At 36.0% G+C, this 14,777-nt stretch overlaps 1 protein-coding gene across 12 annotated transcripts in view; it reads left to right on the plus strand.

Moving 5' to 3' along the window:
• Window positions 1-2,040: 2,040 nt before the first annotated feature.
• LOC132306598 (ATP-dependent RNA helicase DEAH13-like) overlaps window positions 2,041-14,777 on the plus strand; it is a 26,939-nt gene continuing 14,202 nt past the window's right edge. For 3 of the 12 annotated variants that reach the window (XM_059804048.1, XM_059804049.1, XM_059804045.1), the window contains exons 1-12: window positions 3,245-5,251; window positions 5,419-5,696; window positions 5,873-5,991; window positions 6,075-6,363; window positions 8,924-9,023; window positions 11,113-11,182; window positions 11,270-11,344; window positions 11,529-11,578; window positions 11,679-11,739; window positions 11,835-12,239; window positions 12,406-12,648; window positions 12,780-13,010. In XM_059804048.1, coding sequence (XP_059660031.1) covers window positions 3,816-5,251; window positions 5,419-5,696; window positions 5,873-5,991; window positions 6,075-6,363; window positions 8,924-9,023; window positions 11,113-11,182; window positions 11,270-11,344; window positions 11,529-11,578; window positions 11,679-11,739; window positions 11,835-12,239; window positions 12,406-12,648; window positions 12,780-13,010 — 3,357 coding nt within the window. In that variant the 5' untranslated portion in view covers window positions 3,245-3,815. The other 9 variants (XM_059804046.1, XM_059804047.1, XM_059804052.1 and 6 more) reach the window with 9 other exon arrangements.

Raw genomic sequence — 14,777 nt, forward strand, 5'->3', positions numbered from 1 at the left:
GGCAAGGAAAACAGCCAGAACACTTGGTATGAAGGGAGGTTAAATATTCTATACCTAATTTCCCGAATTTGCGCTGGATAGGGAGCGCAATTGATTGGGACACGAACCATTTTCCTTTAACTACAACCATCCTTTCTTTCCATTTCTTTTCGGATGAAGGGAGGTTCGTGCATATCCTCTGATGAAGGGGAGAAGTAAAAAAGAAGCGACCAGGCTCGGTCCCATGCTTAGATATATTGTAAGTAAGCAGAAGGTCGGCAAAGGTCAAATCCAGAGCCTCTAATTTCCGGCGCACCAACAGTGCCGAAAGGATGCGAAAGAAATTAGGATTTACCTGAAGGGGGGCAAGACCTAGCTTATTGAAAACTAAATGATAGAAGGGATGAAGAGGGAATCGGAGGGCGTTAAGGTGCCCTACCGAAAGAAGCAACTCATCCTCCTCAATTCCTTCGCCGGAGGTGAAATCGGCACCCTCGGGATATTCTGCAATTTCTACTCCCTCAGGAATATCAAATTCTTCCATTACCGAAGCAATAGAGAACTTGATGCGGCGAATAGAGATGATTGCTTTCTTCTCTTCATGGGTAAGAACATAATCAGAGCCTGAGGTGGATGTTTCGGTTGGAAGAGGGGAAGTACCTAATGGATTCAACGAAGGGCGATCTGTAGAAAACCTAGGAGGGGGAGCCCTAATGCGAACGGGGGAAGATGAAGGTGTGGATTCAGAATCCCCAAGGTCTACACGTTCGGGAGTAGATGAAGTACTCATAATGAAAGATTGAAGAGAAAGATGCGAAACTAACCTGACAAAGCGAAGGAAGCGATGGAATGAAGGACGTAGAAGTGCAGCAAGGGCAAATGTAACTCTTGCAAAATCTTGTGTGACGGAGTAATAATGAAAGACCACGAACCGTTTCTGAAGCAAAGTAAAAACCGGTTTCAATTTACTCTTTAATAGGAGCCATCACTCAATTAAAAATGGAATTTGGGGTAAAGTGTGGAGGGAAAAAACTCCCTCCAATAAAAAGCGCACACGTCACCACTACCCATATCTACATTCCAAGGACATATAAGGCCCATCATGCTCAAGCCCAAGTTGAGGGTATTTACAGCCCAAGACCATTGTTATTTGTCCTCCAACTTCCATCAAGGCCGAATCAAGAAGTCATCAGCCCAGCTTATGAGTATTTAACATCCGGCCTGTTACTCAAGCCCAGCCGGATCAAAATATATTCGGCCCAAGAATGCACAAGTCCTACCATTTGAAGGATTTACTGTAGAAGGAAAATTCTGATAGGAAGTTCTGTACAAGGCAAGTTCTATGTATGGAAAATTCGACAATGGAAAAAACTCTATTAGAAAAGAACGGTTATATAAAAAGAATTGGAGGGCAAGCAACGCGAGTCCTACCATAATCTTGCAATCTTTTGTATATAAATAGAGGCTAAGACCTCTAATAAAGGATCAAGCAATTCTACGCTTCTCTACACACTGTTCTTATTTATTTTTATTGTTTTTGAGTAAGTTATTTTATTTTTCTCAATCATTATTGGTTGGGCGAAATTTTGCACCTACATCACTAGAATAACTTTTCTCCCCTTCGAAAAGGTATTGCTTCATCCACCCAAGGGTAGTTTTGGCATTATGAATATATTATTTAAGCCACTATTTTTGGGAGGATAACATAGGAGAGATTTGGAGGGATATCTCTCCATATCATTTCTTTTCTCTCCACTAAGGTTATCCAAACACACTTCTCACCATCCTTTCTTTTATTTCCAAATTTCTCCAAATCATTCCATCCAAATGAACCCTTAGGGTCAATTTGGTTGGAAAGAATTGGAAGGAAAAGAAAAGAAAGGTAACGAAGGTAGATGGGATTTTGTGTTTGGTGTAAAATACGGGACATAAAATAAAGGAAATAGAGGAAACGGAGGGATTAATAAGACAACAATATGTTCTAATGAAATTTTGTAAATACCGATATTGCCCATATATTTTCAGAATACGACCTTAGATTACATATGTGTGTTAGGCATCTTTACCCATACAATCAACAATTTCACGAAGGCCGGAAAACAAAGGCGCAAAACGCCTGTAGGAGGTTCTTCTTTTTCTTCAATTCAACCCATTCAGATCTTCACTTTGAAGAAGGCAAGAAACTAAGGACGCTGGTTTCTATTACTCGTGGTTGACCTTATCTCAATCAAACTATATTAATTCTATGGTGGTCTCTATTGAAAAAAATAAAATTGATAGTAGCCATAGATTTTCATGTTCTTCAATGGTGCTCTCTGTTTTTAGTAGTTTGTTAGGTAAGTTTTTCGGTGTACGTTTCCTTTAGTCAGAGTTTGGAGAAGGAGAACTTCTACTACTCCTGATTTTCTACATATATGGGTTTCTTCAATACATGTTGAAATATATATGATATTTATATATTTCATTTATAATATAAAATATATGAAGTATATCTCTCGATGTGGTATTTAATTTTGCTCATTATGTTCTTCCATGGTCTCATGTTCATAAATTTTCTTTCAATTACATGCTTGATAGTTGCTATTTTTGATGTAGATATGTGTTTTTTTAATACTCTGGCAAGGTATTTGGGTAAGCATTCTTGTATATATTTTAAGAGAACTCTACATATTTCAAAATTTATTGTGATAGCGCCTTTTAATTTTAAGAAGAAAACTGCAAGATCTGAACCCTTACATTTCAATTAGAAGCTTAAAAAAATGATTTATTTTATGAGGGCCAAAAATGATCCAAGCTGAGAATTGTTTTTATTCTTGTCCAGTGAGTGTCCTCAAAAATTGCATCCTCAACTTATAAATTTATCTTTTAAAATGTGAAAGGGTATATTGATTAATTTATTAACATAATTTAAGTCTGGATTCACTTTATTTACAATTGGGCTCTGGAAATAAGAAAGACCCACATCCTTGAGGCCCATAAAACTATTAAAAAGTCGATATAATAAAGAGAAGACCCAACTAAGGGCAAAATCTTCTCGTTCTTTTCCTCTGCCGAGCCCCAAATCCCACTTCGCTCCTGTCACTGCCGCGATCTCACTTTGCTCCTGTCTGTGTCTTTGACAAAGATCCAGATTTCCAGCCTTCAAGAATCTTCTGGACAACTTCTGGACTTCGTTCCACACTACAACAACTTCAAACTTCGAAGTCCTCACTCCTCAGACCTTCTCAGTTCTCAGACTCAGTTCACTCACTCAACAAAGGTGTGTTTTTTTTTTTTTTTTTTTTTTTTTTGTTCTGCTTCTCTTCTGTTCTTTCACTTCTTTGTTCTGCTTCCGATTTCTATGCAAATTTTTTTTTGTCCTGCTTCTCTTCTGTTCTTTCACTTCTTTGTAGTTTGTTCTGCTTCTGATTTCTATGCAAATTTTTTTGTTCTGATTTCTATGCAAATTTTTTTGATTTCTATGCAAATTTTTTTGATTTCTTCTGTTCTTTCGCTTCTTTGTTCTGCTTCTGATTTCTCTTCTGCAATTTTTTTTTTTTTGTTCTTCTTCTGCTTCTGTAGTTCTGTTCTGAATATTCTGTAACGAAACAGAACAATTTTTTTTTGTTCTTCCTCTGCTTCTGCTTCTGTTTCATCCTTGCTTCTACTTCTGTAAGGAAACAGAAGCACGTGTTCTGTTCTGTAACTTCTGTTTATACTTTATGTTTTGTTTCAATTTTTCGAGTGCTGAATTTGCTGGTGAATGATTATCATTTAGTAACTTGAACTCTTGAGTCATGAAGTCTTGAACTCTTGAGTCATGAAGTCTTGACTCTTGAATCATTGTCATTCAGTAGATGACATCAAGATCAACATCAACTGGCAGTTCAGTAAAGGATAAGAGAAAAAATTCACCGGGACAAAGATTAGATCCGGGATGGGAACATGGGATTGAGGATGGGACTTCAAAAAAAATGAAGTGTCGGTATTGCAATGTTACCCATTTTGGGGGTATATTTGGGCACAAACATCACTTAGCTGACACACATTCAAATGTTGAGGCGTGTCCAAAAGTCCCCATAGAAGTGAGAGAACAATTTATAGATATACTTCATGCTCGGTCGGAAGAAAGTCAAAAGAAGAAAAGGCGATTATATGATGTCGATGAGGGTAATGATGATTGCATACTTCAACAATCAATTTCAAAGAAGCAAAAAGGAAAGGAACTTTTTATGGATAGCTTTGTAACAAAGAATTCGGCACGACAAACAACAATTAATAAGAAATTTAAGGAGGAGGAGAGAAATGAAGTATGTCAAATCATAGCCCGATTTTTTTATACAAGTGCCATCCCGTTCAATTGTGTGAACAATCCCATATTTCCTCTTATGATTAAGAGGATTGGAGAGTTTGGTAGGGGGCTCAAACCTCCTTCTTATCATGAAATTAGAGAGACATTCTTGAAGAAGGAAGTGCAGGAAACTTTAAATGTCCTCAAGAATTTTAGAGAAGAATGGGTGAAGACCGGATGTACTATTATGTTAGATGGGTGGTCGGATAGGAAAGGGCGTTCAATATGTAATTTCCTTATCAATAGCCCATCAGGATCTATCTTCTTGTCATCCCAAGATACTTCTGATATTTCAAAAACTACTGAAATGGTTTTTGAAATGTTAGATGAGATCGTGGAAAAAGTTGGGGAAGATAATGTTGTACAAGTTGTGACTGATAATGCTTCCAACTACAAAGCTGCTGGACACATGTTGATGGAAAAGAGGAAAAGGTTATTTTGGACACCTTGTGCCGCTCATTGCATTGATTTGATGTTGGAAGATTTTGAGAAACAAATTAAAATGCATCGTGTGACAATTGCAAAAGCAAGGATGATTGTTTCATTCATTTATTCGAGAGCTATGCTAAAGACTTGGATGTTGAAGGAATTCACTAATAACAAGGAGCTTATTAGACCTGCAGTGACAAGATTTGCCACTTCTTACCTAACTTTACAGCGCCTTAACGAGCTAAAAGGAGGATTAATGACTCTTTTTGCATCTAGAAAGTGGACGTCTAGTAGGTTTGCAAAGTTAGATGAAGGAAAAAAAATTGAAGGCATAGCTTTAGACAATCGTAACTTTTGGAAAAATGTTGATTTGTGTCTAAGAGCTACACTGCCTCTTGTTAAAGTACTTCGATTGGTGGATTCTGATGAGAGACCAGCTATGGGATTCATTTATAAAGCAATGGATCGTGCCAAGGAGGAAATTCAAAAGAACTTCAAAAATGTTAAAAAATGGTATAGTCTCCAATTTTTTTTTTTTTAGTTTTTAGTTTTTAGTTATTTACTATTTACTATTTACTTATTTAGTGTTGTTTTTAAATAGTTAAAATTAAAACTGAAAAACTAGTAGAAGTAGATACTAAACTAGACTTACACTTAATTATAAAACAATGAATGTGCAGTTATGAACCTATTTGGAAGATAATTAATGCAAGATGGGAATCTCAACTTCATCAACCTTTGCATGCGGCAGCATACTTTCTAAATCCCCAATTCCAGTATAGTCCAAGTTTCCATTCAGATGCAGAGGTGAAAATAGGGCTATATAATTGTCTCCAAAGAATGGTTCCTGATTCTAGTGAGAGAGTGAAAATTGATTGCCAAATGGATGCATTCAAAAGTGCAAGAGGGCTCTTTGGTATTCAAAATGCAATATTGACAAGGAACAAGAAGTCTCCAGGTTTGATGGTCAATATTCAAAATTCATAATTTCAATTGGCAAATTTAACAATTTAGCTTTACTTTAATGTATCTAACTAGAAAGTAGAAAGTTAGAAAGTACTAAGTTACTAACTATAATATATATATATATATATATATATATATATATATATATATATATATTTTGTATGATAGTTGATTGGTGGGGATCATATGGAGATGAGTGTCCCGAGTTGAAGCGGTTTGCAATTAGAATATTAAGCTTAACATGTAGCTCTTCGGGATGTGAACGAAATTGGAGTGCCTTTGAGATGGTAACATATTAAATTATTGTAATTTAGTTTAAACTTTTAAGTTTTTATTTTTTAACCCTATTGGCATTATATTTATTATTTAGGTGCATTCAAAAAGGAGAAATCGGTTGCACCAAAAGAAATTGAATGACTTGGTATTTGTTATGTATAACATAAAATTGAGGGAGAGGCACATGAGAAGACAAGCTGTCATAGATCCAATTTGTTTCGAGGATGATGTCCCATCTGATGATGAATGGATTACAGAAAAAGAGAATCCAGCTCTTCCCAAAAAAACTAAATGGTTGAGTGTGCTTGATGACAAAATCCAAGAGGATGATACCGATGAAGAAGATGAAGTGGAAAGGATTACTAGAAATGTAGAGTGTGCATGTAAGTTTTAAGATTTAATTTCAAAATATATGTCTAGACTTCTACTTTAAAGTTTAAAGTTTAAAGTTTAAACTTGTTTTGTAGGAATTAATTGAATTATATTGATTTTCTTTCTTTATTTGTAATTTTGGATGATGATGAAGATGAAGATGTGGAGCCCTTAAATGATTCAAGAAATTCTGGTCTTGGTGATGATGATGATGAGGATGAGTATGAGGATGTTGATGGGGGTGATGGTGATGGTGATCGTGACTTATAGTTGGCTGAAAATGAAGACTTTGACGAGAATGCCGATATTTTTTAGTTCATTTCTATCTTATTTGTGCTTACTGCTTTCTGAGTTTCTTCTTTAAGGGAGATGTTAGGATTTGGGTTTTCAGTTTTGTGAACTTAATCAACTTATGTTGCGGATATGTAATTTTAAGAATTAAGACTTTTAGTTTCTAACTTTGGTATTTGTTAACTTTGTTTGTTATGTTGCATAGTAAATTAGTAATATGAGAGAATGCAAGGATTCGAACCTCGATCTCCTCCCACACAACTTCACAATTTGTAAATTGCATAGATGGTGTGAAAAAGAAGGCAAGGATTGAAACCTTAATCTTCTCACACACAACTTCACAACTTATAAATTGCAAAATTGTCATGATGAGAGGTCTACCTTTTGAGCTACATTCTCTTTTATATGATATTTGGACTTTGGAATGGTACTTTTATACATTTTTTTGGGCTTTATTCTTGCTATATTATAAAGATATTAATATATTATTCCTTAAGAAGTTAGTTTGAACTCTTTTTTTACTAGTTGATAGAATCTTACGATTCTCGATCTGATTCTACGATTCCGATTCTACGGAGCCTAAAACGATTCTAGGTAGAATCTTGATTTAATAACCTTGTATACGTATATGTATATATGTATGCAATTGAATTGAAAAAATAGAGCTTCGATTCCTATTGTGTGTGTGTGGTTATAGATATATATATATACGTATATGTATTTGCAATTAAATTGAAAAAAAAAGAGCTTTAATTTTTACTGCGCCCGCGCTCATATACAATTAAATTGAAAAAACAGAGTTTCAATTTTTTCTGTGTGTGTTGGTGTGTGGTTATATGTATATATATAATATATATGCAATTGAATTGAAAAAAGCAGAGCTTCAATTCACCACATCTCTATTTATATTCTCTTTCCAAATTACCCCAAATCAAACCAGTAGGCTCTGCTCAACGATTAGGATGCTCTGTTTGACGCTGATCACTACTGTATGCTTTGTTTTTAACAGCAATGGCAATGGCAATAACGCCATTGTTGACGTATGTCTATGGGGTATATATGTGTATGTGTATGGGATTGGTGACTGAGCAGTGAAGGGGATGATTGAGGAAATGAAAGTGAAGGTCCAGAGAGAGAAGAATAGATTAAATATATACTTCTTCTCCCACTGCTGCAGGGGGTTAGGGTTTGTGGCCTTTTGGGGTCTGATTGTTTCAATTTTGGGTTCTCCATTGTAGAGAGATAGAGAGGTACTGGGTCTGTAAATAACCCATCTCAATCTGTAAAAATATTTATATATAATTTGGGTGCTTGTTTGCACTTTGCAGATAGATACATACTCACATATATATATATATATACGTGTATGTATGTGTGTGTATATATATATGAGTATGTATGTGTGTGTATATATATATATGATATACGCTGTAGATATATAGTCCAGAAATGGCTTCCAACACAGTCAACACTGCCACTCGTATCATCATCATTACCATCTTCTTCAATCAGTTCTCGGATATTCAATTCAATGGTTGTTGGGTTTGGTATAGAGGGTTAGTTTCGTCCTTTAAAATGACTTAAAAAAGGTTAAAATGATAATTTCATAATTTAAATAGGTCATTTCAAAAGTCAAAGGGCAATAGAGTCAATTTACCATGTGTAAGAGGGGTTGGGGGTGTCTTTGTTGACTTTACAAACCTGAGGGAGTGTCATTTTTCAAAAATTGGCTAAATTGTGTATGGATGTCAATAGGGCAAACTTCAGGGGGTGTCGGTGTAATTTATCCTAGAAAATAATTTGAATTTCATTTAGTTGATAGTTTTGTAATAAAACTTCTTCATGATCCAATTTCAGAGGAGCCTGCCTGTTTTTATCTGGAACTGTTTTATTATTAGTATTATTCAGCCCTAGTCGCGAACTCCTCCACCCACGAGAAGAAGAAGCCCTGCGAGCTCCACCCACCACCACCACTGTTTACTCTGGCTTCTAATTAGTAAATTCTCTCTCTCTATATACGTGTACTGATCTGTTTCATTGATTTCCAGCATCAAATTTTCTGTTGAATGCAATTTTTTATTTTATCTTTGTATGATTGTTGTAGAGTTCTATAGACAGACAGAATCTGGAGACAGAAGTTTTTCAGAATGTAAAAAATTGTAATCTTGATTGGTTTCGAATTGATTTATTCTACAACTTCGATATATTTTTTGATTATTGGTCCAGTTTTGTTGGGAAAGGAAATTATATCAACAGTCTCTTTTTTTATTTTATTTTCAGGCCCATTGTTTATTGAATTGTGTAATCTGGAACAAATGGAGATGCGTTTGGAAGTTTCAGAACAGTCCGTGGGCTTCAATTGTGAACAAAATGCATGGAGGTAACCACAGATATTATTCTTATTGCCTTCAATTGAAGATAATGTAGGTTATATATCAAAGAATTGGTTTAAAAAAATGTTGCATTTAGATGTTAATGCATCTTTATAATTATTAATTCCGGTCATAGTAAGAATATAAATTTTTTCAATAGATTGAGCTGTTGGATTTTGTTCTCTTTTTTTTTTAGACAGGCGCGCAAATATTATTAATCAGGAATAGAGGTACAAACATGAAGAAGCTATGTAGGCCATACATCCCAATCCATATTGGTTGTTTTCTCCAGTAAAGCTCTTTTGCTCATCTCATGAGCCACTCCATTGCATCTTCTAGGCACCCATACTAAGTTACATTCTGGCAACTGTTGAAGCAAAACAACTGTATCATCCGGACATCAACTAAAACTTAACTGCATCAATTGGCTTCAAGTGCATAATAGGTTGGCAATCCCCTTCAATGTCGACTTCCTTACACCGCCATTGAAGCAACAGTGTAACACTATATCTCAATATAAGAGCCTCTGCACCAGTAGCATGTGCTACTGAAGTAAAAACACAGATGTTGCTTTAATTGGTCTACCCAAATGATCTCTCAACACTATAACCCCTCCACAATTTTTAGACCACTGATGGTATGAAGCATCAACATTAAGTTTGAGTCTACCATTTTTAGGAGCAGTCCATTTTTCCAAACTAGAAACAGAATAGAATATAGCAGGCATAGATTCCAACTTCTTTTGCAACTGAACTTGCTTTAAATTCATTAAAGAAAAGCACAGCCCTCTCCATAACTTGAACAGGATCCGGTGAACACTATAAAATACACAATTGTTTCTTGCCTTGTGCACAAGTGCCAACTAATTAAAGCACAACCGAACTGATAAGATCAGCACCTCTATCCTCTCCTTTCCATTGCTCAACCAAACTTTGCCATCTCTCTTATTAAGAGAGAGATTAAAATGAATCCTTAATGGACTCAGTCTCCATACTATTTGTGTTATAGGACAATTAAATATGTCATGTGCAGTTGTTTTCTCAGATTGGCCACATAGCTTGCGAATAGCATCTTCTACCAAACCCCTTCTTTTCAAATTAGTTCTTACTGGAAGAGCATCATGACAACACTGCCACAAGAAAAATTTGATTTCCTTGGAACTCTAACATCCCAAATACCCTTCCAAAGCGGATCTTTCTCAGAAACACCACTGCCGCTAGCATTTTCAATTGACACTTCTCATCGTCTTCAAAGCCAACTGATAAGCTGTCTTAACTGTAAATCTTCCATTAGCCGTCAATCCCAAATTTTGCAGTCCTCACTAGTTGTAAGACTCAATGGAATTTGCATTATGAGACTGCTATCTCTATTATTAAAAAAACCTCTGAATCAAATCAAATTTCCAAGTATGAGAGTCATAATTAATAAGTTCTGCACCCACCCAGTGCAAACCACAGTCTCTTTTTCTTGAATAGACACAATGATTCATGTGAACAGGAAGCCAAGTATCTCCCCAAATTTTCACTTGACTACCATTACCTATTTTTCACCTTAACCCTTGTTTAAAAATAGGTTTGGCAGCTTGAATGCTCTTCCGGGTCCAAGAAGCAGTTCGGGAACAAGAAGAATTTAAAAAGAAAGAAGAAAGAAAGTACTTAGCTTTGACTTAAATAGGAAAGAGGTACCTTTTACTTCCATCGTCCAAGCTAGCTTGGAAAGGAGGGCTAGATTAAACGCGCCAAGACACTTAAAACATAGACCTCAGTACTTCTTAGGTATGCACAGAGTTGGCCAGCTTATCCACCTCAGTTTAGACTCCTGACCACCACTCCAACAGAATGTAGAAATTTTACTTGTCATATCCTTATAGAGGGAAAAAAGAAATTTAAAACATTGATATGTGTAAGTGGGAAGGGCTGCCAACTCTGATTTCAATAGCACACTTACTGGTTGTGATCAATTTTCAATGAAAATGGTCAAATTGCTATAGTTTTGGACGTATATGTAATGTTTAATGCATCACGTGTGTGTTTGAACTTTGAAATTCTCTTGTTATGGTTGGTGAACCACTTTTTCTCTTTGTTTGCATTATCATAGTTTAAATGGTGATAGTAATGCGATGATCTTGCCGGGAGAGAAAAGGATAAAAAAGAATGGCAAAAATCAGGTATTTGCAGCAAACTTGCCAGTACTGTACTGGAATTCTTGTTCTAGTATGTCATTATATAATTTTTAATGTTCAATTACACACCAGGGACATGAACTCGTTGAAACAAAGAAAAACCCGAAGTTGAGCAAATCCCAGAAAAGAAAGCTGAAGAAGCTAGAGGTCTGTTTGCTTGCATGTGCTTTTGTTTTTTGTTCTGTTTTGTTTTGATTTGTTTGGTTTTTGTTTTTGTTTTTGTTTTTGTTTTTTGTTTTTTGTTTTGTTTTTTTTTTTTTTTTTTTTTTTTTTTTTCTGATTTCCATTCATGTTTATTGAATATGGATTGACTTGGTTTTCATACGTGTAGGAGGAGAAGGAGAAAGCATGTCTATTAGCTAAAAGCATTGAGGCCTTGGAGTAAGTTATCTGTTTGGTCTGTCTTGGATAGTTAATTGGTAGTGCAGTTCATCTTTATCCCAAGAATGTTTGATACACATGTTGGGTGATCACGTTTCAGGAAATACAAGATACGGGTTGATGCATATTCACTTATGTGGTCTTCACGGAATATTGGTCAGGTTTGTATCACTGTTATGATGCCACTCTTAGAGTGAAAGTAAAAAAAAAAAAATCCTGTTAGGCTTATTTCATGAAAGGGCAGATCCATTTGTAGGTTGAAACTGTCCGCGAAAAACGTAGGAGGGCAGTGCAGTTTTCGAAGGTGGGTTTAGGAATTCCACACAATGATCATTCCTTCAAGAGCAGGGGTGCCGTCAGTACTTTCTCTGAAACTGAACCTTATGCTGACGAAATCCACTCGAGACAAAACCATGACGATGATAACTTTTTTCAACCAACAATAGCAGCAAAAGAAGTCCTAAGCCATGTTCCTGTTTCGTTGGGATCTTTTCGAGAATCAGTTTGCGGCAGTGGACTAGGTGCCAATGGTGGACCTGATGCTGCTTTTCCAGTAAGGGAAGTTGCCAATGAGAGAGATGACACATGTATGCATGATGATGTGCCAAATTCTTCCCCCACATCATGTGGTCATGATGGCAGAAAAATTATCCAGCCAATGGTATACTTCACTCTTGAAATATTGAAGAAATCTTATATTGAACAATTTTCTTAAACTGAATGTGAAGGGAAATTGGTTTATTTATAATCAGACACCATGCATTTATATTATACTTGTTTGTCAAATATGTATTATTGTGCCTAATGGTGGGCTTAATATGGGACAGGATGGCTCAGCTCAGGGTTCAATAAGTATCAACAATATGAGCAATCTAGCAGATTGTCCTCCTTTGACAGTTCTAACTGCCCCAGCTGTAGTGCATGTATCAAGACCAAAGGAGGTTGAGAACAAGAGAAATGATCTTCCAATAGTCATGATGGAACAGGAGATAATGGAAGCTATATATGAAAATATGAGTGTGATTATATGTGGGGAGACTGGTTGTGGTAAAACCACTCAAGTTCCACAGGTGAGCTAGTTTGATGCCTCTTATTGTCTATCTGCTGGAACCCAATAATTTTTATTTTATTTTGTTTTCTTACTTTTTTATTTTTTGCATGGATGATGGTCGTTACTCCTTTTTTTAATGGCATCTTTCAGTTTCTGTATGAAGCTGGCTTTGGTTCAAACCAGTCCAGTGTTCAAAGTGGTATCATCGGTGTAACCCAACCACGTCGTGTTGCTGTCCTTGCAACTGCCAAGCGAGTGGCCTTTGAGCTTGGATTTTGTCTAGGTAAGGAGGTTGGCTTTCAAGTTAGGCATGACAAGAGGATCGGGGACAATTGCTCCATCAAGTTCATGACTGATGGAATTTTGCTACGAGAAGTGCAGGTTTTGCTTCATGCACTCTTTACTTTTTAATCATGCATCAGTGAAGGTCTTGTAGCAATATGATATGCTTTTCTTGCTAACTCTTTGCTCTTATGTCTATATGCTATGGGATACTATTTGTCATTTAAAGTACTACTCATTCCATGCGAGGCTTTTTGACTTTGTATTCTTTTTTTCCCCCCACCCCTTGTTTGGAAATCTTGCAAATTAAATCAAAATGTAGTTGATGCTTTTTGCTTATTGATTTTAATCTTAGGTGTTAACACTTAAAATTTAACTATTTTGATTTAGCGAATTGTGAAGGATGGAAACACAAATGGAGATATACCGAAAAAATTTATAAATGAATAAATGGAAGAGAGGATGGCAAGGAATCGTTGTCATAGTTTCTTATAGCTGTTAGGGTTAGTTAACTTCTAAGGCTCTTCCTGTATTTTCATTATTAAGTATGGTACTAATTTCTTTTGATATCGCATATAATTTGTGATTAACAATATCTAGAATAGAGAAGAAGGTTTGATTGGTTCACTCTAGAGGTCTTCAGTACAACCATCCAATTTGTGATGCTTAATTGTTTTTGGAGTTTGACATCCAGGAGTTGGTATTGGTGGCTATGTTCATGTCAATGTTGTTTCAAAGCCAATTAACATTTGGAGAACTGTTGGTACTATTTGTGAAGTGCATAACTTTAAAGTAAGGTTGGTTGGTTTGTAGGTTGAATACAGGATGGGATTTGGATCCAGCCCTTCAAATCGGAATCTTGTCTTCACGATGCAATCTTTAATGGGTTTGAAAATCCACCTCAAATTTAAGATTTGAAGTTTAGTTATGTTGAGGAATTTTACAGATAACAAGATTTGAGGTGTTATATGTCAATTCTATTCACTAATTATTTACACAAGGTTGTAAGAGGTAAAAAATGAAGAGTATGAGTGTCAGTCACCATTACCATAGGACCAAAACACCTACCATTGCTATCATCCTCATAACTGTGAACATTGCCTATCACTAGTGAAGGTTTTTTTAAGAAGAAAAATATTCAGTCTTCTTATTTTTCAAGAGAGACGATTACAAGATAAATAGTAGAGGAAGGCCACCAAATCAGGAAGCCCACAAAATCAGCAAAACTCTAGGCTAGAAAACAAGGAACAGAAACTGCTAAAATCTGAAATAGTAGTTTCAGATTTTATTTTCAAAAATTGAATTTCCTAATTTATTTCCTAGAAATCCGACACCCCCCCTCAAGTTGGAGCGTAGATATGTATCATACCCAACTTGCTTATAAAGAGCTCAAAACTAGGTCTGAAAAGTCCTTTGGTGAAGATATCAGCTATTTGTTGAGTAGTAGGAACAAAAGGCATGCAAACAGCTCCACTATCAATCTTCTCTTTTATGAAGTGTTTGTTAATCTCCACATGCTTCATGTGATCATGTTGTACTGGATTTTGTGCAATACTTATGGCAGCTTTGTTGTCACAATACAACTTCATTGGCGTGTTCATCGGCATCCGCAACTCATCAAGAATTCTCTTCAACCATAGTATCTCATAAACTCCGTTAGCTATAGCCCTATATTCTGCCTCAGCACTGCTCCTTGCAACCATATTCAGTTTCTTGCTTTGCCATGTGACCAGATTTCCCCAGACGTAAGTACAGTATCCTGACGTGGATCTCCTGTCAATAACCGAGCCTGCCCAATCTGCATCAGTGTATGCCTCTATGTTCTATTGTGTGGTCTTTTGCAAGAGTAAACCCTTGCTTGGTGTA

This window comes from Cornus florida, unplaced genomic scaffold (assembly GCF_030987335.1).
Source record: "Cornus florida cultivar Cherokee Brave unplaced genomic scaffold, ASM3098733v1 CherokeeBrave_3.0.0_Hap2_Chr05, whole genome shotgun sequence".
Lineage (NCBI taxonomy): Eukaryota > Viridiplantae > Streptophyta > Magnoliopsida > Cornales > Cornaceae > Cornus > Cornus florida.